Raw genomic sequence first — 12422 nt, forward strand, 5'->3', positions numbered from 1 at the left:
CTCTTAAATATAGCCAATGAACTGGCCTCGACTACCTTCTGTGGCAGAGAATTCCACAGACTCACCACTCTGTGTAAAAAATGATTTTCTCATCTCGATCCTAAAAGACTTCCCTCTTATCCTTAAACTGTAACCCCTTGTTCTGGACTTACCCAACATTGGGAATAATCTTCCTGCGTCTAGCCTGTCCAACCCCTTAAGAATTTTGTAAGTTTCTATAAGATCCCCCCTCAATCTTCTAAATTCTAGCGAGTACAAGCCGAGTCTATCCACGAAAAATTCTATACGATTCGTCAGACATGATTTACCTTTCATAAATCCATGCTGACTTTGTCCAATTAATTTACCACTTTCCAAATGTGCTGCTATCCCATTTTTAATAACTGACTCCAGCATTTTCCCCACTACCGATGTTAGACTAACTGGTCTGTAATTCCCTGTTTTCTCTCTCCCTCCCTTTTTAAAAAGTGGGGTTACATTACCTACCCTCCAATCCTCAGGAACTACTCCAGAATCTAAAGAATTTTGAAAAATTATCACTAATGCATCCACTATTTCTGGGTCTACTTCCTTAAGTACTCTGGGATGCAACTTATCTGGCCCTGGGGATTTATCGGCCTTTAATCCATTCAATTTACCTAACACCACTTCCCTGCCAACCTGGATTTCACTCAGTTCCTCCATCTCATTTGACCACTGGTCCCTTGCTATTTCCGGCAGATTATTTATGTCCTCCTTAGTGAAGACAGAACCAAAGTAGTTATTCAATTGTCTGCCATGTCCTTGTTCCTCATGATCAATTTGCCTGTTTCTGACTGCAAGGGACCTACATTTGTTTTAACTAATCTTTTCCTCTTCACATATCTATGAAAACTTTTGCAGTCAGTTTTTATGTTCCCTGCCAGTTTTCTTTCATAATCCATTTGCTCTTTCCTAATTAAGCCCTTTGTCCTCCTCTGCTGGACTCTGAATTTCTCCCAGTCCCCTGGTAGGCTGCTTTTTCTGGCTACTTTGTATGCTTCATCTTTATTTTTGATACTATCCCTGATTTCTCTTGTTATCCACGGATGCACTATATTCCCTGATTTATTCGTTTGCCAAACTGGGATGAACATGGTGAAATTGTGTTTAGTTTCTCTCTTTGTATACACAGATCTAACGCGTACGTTCTCTGAGCTCCTGACACAGGAATTGTTCCAGCTGACAACATTCTATGGGGAGAGACTGAAACAGGCGATTGAAGAAAGGGTTGAACGTCTCAGCTTCATGATGAGATGGGAGGAATGTTTCAATGAACAAGAACACGGGGTAAGTGGAAGGATTACGGTGACTTCTGTTCCTGTCAGAGAACTGATGGCATTGGGGGGGAAAGAGTCACCAATACAGTCCCCTCACCTCACACTGGATAGTGTAATGGAGGCACAGATCTCTGATCAGTTTGTGTCCTGTAGATCTGGTATCAGGAATAAAACCTGTGACCTGGGGATTTGTGAGAATGTTCCATTCTGATCCAGCTGTTCGTCCTACACATGCATCTTAGTACAACGGTCAGGGAGCAGTAAACTTGTAAACCAGAATCAGTAAACGATAATACTTCTCAGGTGTCATCAGTTTCATTGGTCACATTGAGTTCAGTTCATTAAACCACAGAGGGCATTAGGCATCAGCACAAGAAACTTCAGATCCTGGTTTACAAAACAACACACAATGTGCTGCACAAAATAATTCTGTTTTTGGAGATGCTGTCTGACCTGCTGAATTACTCTAAGACATTTAACTGTTTGCTTATCATTCAATTGACAATTAAAATAAACAAAAGTACATTTTCTAAAATCTACAATATACACAAACGTCATATGTGGGAAGAGAAGAGACGCTGAGTTAATGTGCAGTGAGAGGAGGGGATGAGCTGCAGGAAATGTACAAGAGAGGGATGTCTGTGATCGGGTAAAACTGGGGCAGGTATAGAAATAAATATGTTATCTGATCAATGAGTGAATGTGGGCTCAGGGGGTAAGAATGTAGATGAAAGAACACAATGTCTTCAAAATGCAGAGCAGGAAGAAATGCAGGTTGGACTGGACACGTCCATTCCTAGTGGGACACAGTCCATGTGAGACCAAAAGGAATTGGATTAATTTCACATCAGTTTCAACACAGCCATCATTGGCCTGAATGGCCTGTTCCTGTGCTGTACTCTGCTGTGTTCTCGGACACGGCCAGGTGTGAAGCGAGTTTCACATTGTCAGGACTCTGGGAGTACACAGTTTGTCAGCACTGTGTCATGGGTGTATGAAAAGGCAGACAAATGCCTGTCACTATGCTCAAAATTACCAGAATATCCCATCACTGAACAGTTAATTCCCTCCCCATTAGCATTGTCTCATTCACTTCTCAATATATTCATTGTTGTTCTTCACAGAGTGTCGCTGAGCTGGTGCTGAAGGGAAACCGCAGAGACAGTTCCACACTCTTCCTCAGTCTGGTGATGGAAAAGGGTAACCGTGCCCGGCGGGTGATGTGGGAATCATTTGTGAAAATGCAGAATGTATTACCAAAGCTGGACAAAATCCTGAAAGAAATCCAGGAGCTCGGTACGGTAAATCAACACACTGAACTGAATATCACATTTAAACACTGGAGTTAACAATGTTATTCAAGTCTGGTTTAATGAATGCTCGTTGATTTGAACAGGTCCTGATCCAAAAGAATTCATGAACATCAACAGAGGTTTAACTGAATTACCCTCTCATATGGAAGGTGAGTGTTGAAATGTACAGTTCACACCAATGACTTGTTAGAATTGATGTAATAATGAAACTGTTCAGAGCTTTGCAGAATGGGAAATCAGAAGATTAAAGGCTAAGATATTAGACTGACACGGGGATTCACTATGGATTGCTTCTTTGTCTGTAGATTCAGGTTTAGCGTAATTTAGTGTATTGTCACATGTACTGAGGTACTGTGAAAAGGTTTTGATGCGTGTTATCCAGTCAGCAGAAAGACGACACGTGATTATAATCGAGCCATTTACAGTATAGATAAACTATGAGGGAATAATGTTTAGTGCAAGGTAAAACAAGGAAACTCCGATCTAGGATAGTCTGAGTGTAACCAAAGAGGTAGATAGTAGTTCCTAGATCACTCGATCTCTGACATACACTGGAACCATTACATTGCATTATTTCAACTCCTCCAGGCGTTCATTGTACAAGGCTTTGCAATGTATCATGTTGTGGAAGAGATCTGTGAAATCCAGTACACTCCCCGAGAGACTATGTGTACAGTGATGCCCCACACACACCTGGCAGAGTCATGACACATTGTATATCCCCACACTCTCCTAGATGGGTCCTGACACACTGTGTAACCGCACACACTCCTGTCATGGTCCTGACACACTGTATATCCCCACACACTCCTAGCAACATCCTGACACACTATAACCCCACACACACCTAGCAACATCCTGACACACTGTGTAACCCCACACACACCTGGCAGGGTACTGGTGTGAAAATATGTAAATTCTGAGAGTATTTCTGGAAGTCCACAATGTCTATGGTCTTGAATCACGAGGTTCCCATCACCACGGTGGACAGAAACCTGAGTGAATCTGATCTGTTTCTCACTGCCCTTCTCCTGGACAGGGCAAGAACAGCGTTTCCCTGGTCTTCACTGTCTACCCGACAATCCTCCCACTCCATTGATGATTTTTCACAATTGTTGTTAACTCACAACAAGGACCTACCTCTTGATACAACATCCCTGCCTCCACTTCAGCATGTCGAATGCATTGCCTCCTTCATGACTCCCTGACCTGCTCTTCCATGTGCAGCAGCCATTCCATTTCTAATGTCACTTCCCCATGACCACCTGTCCTTTCCCCACTTTGCTTCCAACCATGCAGGGAAACAAAGTGTTTTTCTAGTTGAAACGACTTGCAGTTTTCACCAATGACTCTGAACAATTGACTGTCACTGCCAGTCATCCCAGTCCCACTCTGTCACCTCTGTCTTTGGTCCACCACATAAACCGTGCATGAATCATAGATTAGTACCTCATCTCCCAGTACAATGCGCCACAGCCTCCTGGACTCAACATTGATTGCAATACGTTTCAATAATCAGCATCACCTTCCCCTTCCCCATCCTCCTTCTCCCACTCGCTCTCTCTCCCCTTCCCCAACTCCCAATCTCCTCCTCCTCTCTTTGCCTCTCCCCTCCAAGTCCCATTTCCCCTCCCGTACACCTCTCCCTCTCATCCTTCCTCCCCTGCACCCATCCCCTCTCCCTCTGCCCCCTTCTCTCTCTCTCTCTCTCTCTCTCTCTCATCTCTCTCCTCTCTCTCCTCTCTCTCTCTCTCTCTCTCTCTCTCTCTCTCTCTCTCTCTCTCTCCATCCCCTTCTGCTCCTCCTCCCTGCCCACCTCCTTCTTCGCACGCTGACTCCCCCCTCCCCACATGTGCTGCCTGAGCTGCTGGGTATTTCCCTCCAGGTGTCCCTCAGACAGAACACCCAATGCCCGTTACCCTGTCTGTGCCCAGCAGATCAACACTGGGTTTGTCAAAGTCTGTGTTCAAACCCAAAAGAAATGCAAGCTGTGTTTGAATTGGGTGAATCTACTGCAGGACATGCAGGGACCAGTGAACTGTCCGGGGAACGGGCTCACTTTCACAGCTCAGTTAATATCACAATTTGCTTGGCTGGTGATTTTCTCAGCCGTGGCTCGCTGTCATCTCGCGTGTCTGTAACCAGGTTTACCTCACTCCACTGAAATTCGTCAGTGAATTGATTTAATTCAGGAGCATTTAACTCATTCTTGTAATCATGAATGTTGCGTTTTGAGTTGAGCCACCTAACATTGTGTCCATTATCTGATTGTTCCCGTGCAAGGTGTTCAACAGAAACACAAGGAGACTCTGCGAGCACAGACTGAAACACTGAGCGTGAACACCATCCTGATGAATGAGAAGGTTAAGGATTTCCTGCTGCTTGATCGATACGCTGAGCTCACGGTCATCTCCACTGTTCGAGATCAGACAATGGTCGAACATGAGCTGCTGGCAAGAGGCCGGGACCATGAAGAGTGGAGAAATCAATGTCTCCGGGGAGAACTGGAAAAAATCAGAACTGATCAATTGTTCCACAGCAGCTTTTCCCGGAGTAAATCTGGATCTGGAAGTTCAGCATCAGTGGCCGGAGTCGCGGGGATCGGAAAAACAACAATGGTGCAAAAGATTGTTCATGACTGGGCCACGGGGAAAATATACCCACACTTCCAGTTTGTATTCAGTTTCAAATTCCGGGATTTAAACATGATTAAAGACAGAATAAACCTGAGGGAACTGATTCTGGAGCAACATCCTTACTTAGAGAATATCCTGGGAGAGATCTGGAAGAACCCAGAGGGTTTGCTGTTTATATTCGACGGTCTGGATGAATTCAAGGGCAAAATTAATTTTGCTGACAGTCGGAGAGACACAGAACCTGAGAACGAGTGCCCAGATCCCGAGTGGTGGTGTGAAGTGTCTGACATTGTGTACAGTTTAATCCAGCACAAGCTGCTCCCAGGGTGTTCAGTGCTAGTGACCACCCGCCCCGCTGCGTTACATTTACTGAAAAATGCAGAGATTAGTGTCTGGGCTGAAATCCTGGGATTTGATGGTGAGGAACGGAAGGAATATTTCACCAGGTATTTTGAAGATGAGACGGTGGCAGCAGCTGTTTTCAAACACGTGATGGAGAACGAGATCCTGTACACCATGAGCTACAACCCGTCCTACTGCTGGATCCTTGTCCTGACACTGGGCCCCTTCTTCACACAAACACACCGGGACCCGCAGCGAGTTCCCAATACCATCACACAACTATATTGCTACTTTACTTACAATATCCTGAAAAACCACGGCCGTGAGATTGAGAGCCCCCGTGAGGTGTTACTGAGGCTTGGTCAGATGGCCTTCACTGGAGTGCATGAGAAGAACATCGTGTTCACAGATGAAGATTTGATCGAATACAATCTGCAGCCTTCCCAGTTCCTGTCCGGGTTCCTGATGGAACTTTTGGAGAGAGAGGATTCAGCCCGGAGCGTGGTGTACACCTTCCCGCACCTCACCATCCAAGAGTTTGTAGCCGCACTCGCACAATTCCTGACTCCGGTTTGCGCGGATATCATGAAACGCCTCATTGAAGCCAATGGCACGCCAGACGGGCGATTTGAAGTATTTCTCCGTTTTGTCGCTGGTCTCTCCTCCAAATGGGCAGCTTGGATCCTGAAGGAGTTTCTGGGTAAATTCCCTCATCAAACAGTCAGCCGAGTGATTGACTGGGTGAAGGGGGAGGTTAAACGCCGGGCTAGAAACACATGGAGTGACGCTGGTAAATGGAGCCTCCTGAACACGCTGCACTACCTGTTTGAGTCTCAGAATACTGATCTGGCTCAGCAGACACTGGGATCTGTGGAAACACTTTCATTCAGTGGACTGGGACTGACCCCGATTGACTGTGCGGTCCTGTCTCATGCCGTCAGGCTCTGTGTTACAATCAAACACCTCGATATGTCGAGCTGCCGCATTCAGTGTGAAGGTCTCCAGCGGCTGGGACCGGCTCTGCACAAGTGTCAGTGCTTGAGGTAACTGTCCGTTTGTCGCTAACACTAAACTGTAAAATTGTTTCACTATTTTGTTATTCCGTCCAGAACCCCGAGCGGCCGTCACTGTGCACGGGGGGCACCCCTCCTATTTTACCCCCCCCTCCCCCAGGATCAAGCGTGTTGCCGCCGTTCTCTGCACGGGGAACATTTCCCGGTCGTCGGTGAATGAGAATAAATTGTCAAACACCACAACAACAGAGATTTATTTAATCATTAGCTGAGGTGCTTCCATAAATATCCGTCGGTGAGAAGTTATCTCAGCGCCGTGGTTTGTATCAGTGTGTTTCTTATTCTGTCTGTTTGTGTTTAGTTTGGGATACAACGACCTGGGAGATTCCGGAATGAAACTGGTGTCTGCGGCTCTGAGGAACCCGGACTGTAAAATACAGAGCCTGATGTAAGTCCCAGACTGTGAGAGATTGTGTTTACACTCACTGGGTGTCTGACACTGAACATTAATATGATCAGTAATTCTGTCACTGATAAACACTGGGGATTTGCACCGTCTCCTGTCTCTCTGTGTCCCTCATCCTCATTCTCTCTCATCTCCAGGCTGGACAGTGTCGGTCTCACAGATTCTGGAGCCGAGGATCTCGCCTCTGCTCTCAGTACAAACCCCTCACTGACGGAACTGTACCTGAGTGATAATAAATTGGGAGATTCCGGAATGAAACTGGTGTCTGTGGGTCTGGGGAACCCGGACTGTAAAATACAGACACTGTGGTAAGTCCCAGACTGTGAGAGATTGTGTTTACACTCACTGGGTGTCTGACACTGAACATTAATATGATAAGTAATTGTGTCACTGATAAACACTGGGGATTTGCACCGTCTCCTGTCTCTCTGTCGCTCACCCTCACTCACTCTCATCTCCAGGCTGAAACGTGTCGGTCTCTCAGATTCTGGAGCCGAGGATCTTGCCTCCGCTCTCAGTACAAACCCCTCACTGATGCAGCTGTACCTGACTGATAATGAACTGGGAGATTCCGGAGTGAAACTGTTGTGTGCGGCTCTGAGGAACCCGGAATGTAAAATACAGAGACTGCGGTAAGTCCCAGACTGTGAGAGATTGTGTTTACACTCACTGGGTGACTGACACTGAACATTAATATGATCAGTAATTGTGTCACTGATAAACATTGGGGATTTGCACCGTCTCCTGTCTCTCTGTGTCCGTCACCCTCACTCTCTCTCATCTCCAGGCTGGTCCGTGTCGGTCTCGCAGATTCTGGAGCCGAGTATCTCGTCTCCGCTCTCAGTGCAAACCATTCACTGACAGAACTGGACCTGACACTCAACTCCCTCACAGACCGATGTATCCCTGCTCTCCGCCGCCACATACTGAACCACCCGAGTCTGAAGCGGATCTGGTGAGTGTTTGTGTTAATGTTTAATGTGATAAAATATCAGGGGATCCGCGGGTTTCTCCTGTGATTTGATACTGCTCTTTAATCTGTTTATTTAATCTTTATTCCTGGACTTGTTTCAGGCTGTGGGAGAATAAGTTCACTGCAGTTGGACGGAACCAGCTGAAGAGTCTGCAGGATACCAGACGCGGATTGAGTGTGGACATAACAACATCTCGGGTGTAAACGTCATCGCCCTGGGGACTGGAATATTTTTGGCTGATTTCCCGCCCCCCCCCCCCTTTAAACGGCTGCCCATTCCCTTTAAACGCCCCCCCCTCCCATTTAAACAGCCGCCATCCATTTTAATCGGCCGCCCTCTCCATTAAACGGCTGCCCTCCTCCTTAAGCGACCTCGATACGGGTTTAAACCCCAATGGTTCCCAGCAAAGATCCTATAGCGGAGCAAGATAGACCACTCCTGCTAAATGCAATGGGCTGACGTGTAGTACGCAATGGAGCGGAACGTGGGCCTATTTTCCATCCATTTCCGTTACTGGACCCGACCTGACTCGACTCCACTCACAGTGTAACCAACGTAGCGGGGGAACAGTGTGTGTTAATAAATTAAAATTCTGAAAATGAGAAGATTTTTACCAAATAACATATTTTTACAAGGATGTTTCCGTAATCGGCTACCGTCTCCACACTATTATCCTATGGGATCTTTGGTGCGGAGACGGAAGCCGGTTACAGAAATGGGGCCAAAAATTACCCATGAATCTGCCCATGACCGTACTACGTCTTTTTCTATCTTGCTCGCTGTAGGATCTTTGGTTCCCAGAGTGGCCGGGCTGTGACGTCAGAGGCGACCCTGCCTGCTGTCACGTGACCCGGATACGCGGCGCTGCTGATGATATCGGATGTACACATAATTGCTGTGGAAACTCAGCGGGTGCAGCAGCATCTATGGAGCGAAGGAAATAGGCGACGTTTCGGGCCGAAACCCTTCTTCAGACTGATATCGGATATCCGGTGCTGCCCCCCAGTGGGGGTCGGGGAATAAGCAAGTTCGGTATTCCGACTGCGCATGCACAGGTCATGGGTCGCTTGGGATAAACACTCTCGGCGGCCGTGCCGCTGCATGGATGCAGATCTGCGTCTGGTCCCTAAGCAGCCGCCGCTGGGCCGTCCTCATATCATCCCCGTCCGCCCACTTCTGGAGAGCATGGACAGTCAACATTCTAGGTCAGGACCCTTCTTCAGACTGCTTGGTGTGGGGGGTGGAGAAAGTTGGAAAGGAGAGGTGGGAGTAGTCGCCTTATTTCCCTTCCCTCTACAGATGCCGCCTGACCCACTGAGTTCCTCCACCGCTTTAGAGGGAATGGACAGAGGACGTTTTGAGTCAGGACCCTTCTTCAGACTGATTGGAGAGGGTGGGTGGAGGAAGCTGGAAAATAGAGATGGGGGCTGGACAAAGCCAGGCAAGTGATAGGTGGACATAAAATACTGGAGTAACTCAGCGGGACAGGCAGCATCTCTCGAGAGAAGGAATGGGTGAAGTTTCAGGTAGAGACCCTTCTTCAGAAGTGATAGGTGGATATAGGTGAGGGAGACACAAGAAACTGCAGATGCTGGAATCTTGCATAGAACACAATTTAGTTAGATGCACAGAATCTCTTGCCCAGAGTGAGGGAATCGAGGACCAGAGGACATGGGTTCAAGGTTAAGGGGAAAAGACTTAATAGGAATCTGAGTGGTAACTTTTCAATAGAAGGGTGGTGGCTGTATGGAACAAGCTTCCGGAGGGGGAAGTTGAGGCTGGGACTATACCTACATTTAAGAAACAATTATACACAGGTACATGGATAGGACAAGTTTGGAGGGATATGGACCAAATGCAAGCGTTATTTAAAAGCAGCATTTTGTTTCAGCAACAGCAGCCTCTACAGCAGGCTTTAAACATTTGAATCGTTCGTTTTATACGCTGTCTGTTTACCATGTTCTGAAGTTACTTGGCATTTTAGTATTGGCTGTGAGTGTGTGTGTGCGTCTGTGTTTTCTTCAGGAAATGTTTGGTTGTAAAGAGTTTGTACATTTGTTGGCTGTTTGAAATAAATGTTTACTGAAAAGAAAATGTATTTGTTGTAAAGTGTTTGCAAATTTGTTTCTGTTGGCTGTTTACAATAAATGTTTACCGAAATGAAAATGTATTTGTTATAAAGAGTTTCTACAGCGTCTACAGCAGGCTTTAAAGATTCGTTTTACACACTGTATATTCAACACGTTCTGAAGTTACTTGGTATTTTAGTTGTATGTGTGTGTGTGTGTGTTTGTTAGATGTTATTTAAAAGTAGCATTTTGTTACAGAAGCAGCCTCCAGAGCAGGATTTAAAGATTCATTTTACACACTGTATATTCCATATGTTCTTGCAGCGACTCCTAACAGACAAAGCAGACTAATTCTTAATGATGTAGTCTCCATTTATCGACTTCTTACAAGCATATGGTGCATCATATCTGTAGAAATTAACTGTTTCCGGATCGGGTGAAGGGTGGTCAAGAATAAGAAATAGCTATTTCCCCTTCAGTTCCCTATTTTCTATCGCTTTTTTCTCTTTATTTTCTCTTTTCTTCTTTCCTCACTGTTCGATATCACAGACCTCTATTTTTCTACTATTCTCTTCCTTTTCTTCCATTTACTGCTAAAAAACTAAGTTGTAAATAAAATGTAACATGTCAATATATATTAGGTATTTACAAGGTATCACATTATTGTACTTCTAATAAAATACAAATAAAAAAAACACGTTCTGAAGTTACTTGGCATTTTAGTTGTGTGTGTGTGTGTGTGTGTGTGTGTGTGTGTGTGTGTGTTTGTGTGTGTGTGTGTGTGTGTGTGTGTGAATATGTGTGTATATGTGTGAATGTGTGTGTGTGTGTATATGTGTGTGTGAATACGTGTGTCAATATATGTGTGTGTGTGTGTGTGTGTGAATATGTGTGTGTGTGTGAATATGTGTTGTGTGAATGTGTGTGAATATATGTGTGTGTGTGTGTGTGTGTGTGTGTGTGTGTGTGTGTGTGTGTGTGTGTGTGTGTGTGTGTGTGTGTGTGTGTGTGTGTGTGTGTGTGTGTGTGTGTGTGTGTGTGTGAATGAATGCGTGTGTGTGAATTAATATGTGTGTGAATATGTATGTGTGTGTGAGACCGAATGTGTGTGTGAATGAGTCTGTGTGTGTGTGTGTGTGTGCATGTTTGAGAATGTGGGTGTTAATGCCTGTGTGTGTGAGTGTGTGTGCGAATGAGTCTGTGTATAAATGAGTGTGTGTGAATGAGTCTGTGTGTGTATATGTGTGTGTGCATGAATGAGTCTGTGTGTATGAATGAGTGTGTGTGAGTGAATGAGTCTGTGTCTGTGAATATTGTGTGTGTGTGTGTCAGAATGTCTGTGCGAATGAGTCTGTGCGTATATGTGTGTATGTGTGAATGTGTCTGTGAGGTGTAAGGTGTGTGATGAATGTGCGTGTGAATGTATGTGTGTGTGTGAGTGGCTGTGTGTGAATATGTGTACATGTGTGTATATATATGTGTGTGAATGTATATATGTGTGTGTGACTGAATATGTGCGTGTGTGAATATGTGTGTGAATGAGTCTGTGTGTGTGTGTGAGAATGTCTGAATGACTGCGTGTGTGTGTGTGAATGAGTCTGCGAATGAGTGTGTATGTGTGTGAATGAGTCTGAATGTGTGTGAATGAATCTGTGTGAGTGTAAATGAGTGAATGAATGAGCATGTGCATGTGAGAATGTGTGCGAATGAGTGTATGTGCGAATGAGTCTCTGAGTGTGAATGAGTCTGTGTGAATGAGTCTGTGTGTGTGTGTGTATATACATGTGTGTGAATGAGTGTGTATATGAGTCTGTGTGTATGAGTCTGTGTGTGAATAAGTCTGGGTGTGTGAGTGTGTTTGTGTGAGGTGGAGGGTGTGTGTGGTCAACAATAGTACAAATAAAATAGTGTTTCGTAGTTCAGAGCTTATTTGTTATGTTTAATAGCCTGATGGCTGCCAGGAAGAAGCTGTTTCTCAATGTAGCTGTTACAGTTTTCAGTTTACAAAAGTCGGACGTGACTCCAGAAGTTGGGCAACAGTCAGTCCACAAGCCGTGAGAGTCAGTCAGTCAGTCCAAAGGCTATGAGTTAATCCCAAGGCAGTGAGTGAGTCCAGAGGTCATCAGTAAATCACTCACCACCCCCCCCCCATTGACATCCCCACCTCAAGGCTATAGGATGCAGCACCTACTGAAGCCGTCCACATCCCCTGCATGAGGACACCCCCCTTCTCATCAGCTCACCAGAACCCCTGCCTGAAGTGTGAATATGTATGTGTGAATATATATGTGTGTGTGTGTGTGTGTGTGTG

At 45.5% G+C, this 12422-nt stretch overlaps 1 protein-coding gene across 1 annotated transcript; it reads left to right on the forward strand.

Moving 5' to 3' along the window:
- Positions 1-1195: 1195 nt before the first annotated feature.
- LOC116970390 (NACHT, LRR and PYD domains-containing protein 3-like) lies at positions 1196-8245 on the forward strand. The gene is made up of 8 exons (XM_033017045.1): positions 1196-1308; positions 2423-2594; positions 2695-2760; positions 4895-6632; positions 6964-7050; positions 7206-7376; positions 7856-8023; positions 8143-8245. Exons 1-8 carry the CDS (start codon positions 1267-1269, stop codon positions 8243-8245), a joined length of 2547 nt encoding a protein of 848 aa, XP_032872936.1. The 5' UTR covers positions 1196-1266.
- The last annotated feature ends 4177 nt before the right edge of the window (positions 8246-12422 follow it).

Source organism: Amblyraja radiata, unplaced genomic scaffold, assembly GCF_010909765.2.
Source record: "Amblyraja radiata isolate CabotCenter1 unplaced genomic scaffold, sAmbRad1.1.pri scaffold_823_ctg1, whole genome shotgun sequence".
In the NCBI taxonomy this organism is placed as follows: domain Eukaryota; kingdom Metazoa; phylum Chordata; class Chondrichthyes; order Rajiformes; family Rajidae; genus Amblyraja; species Amblyraja radiata.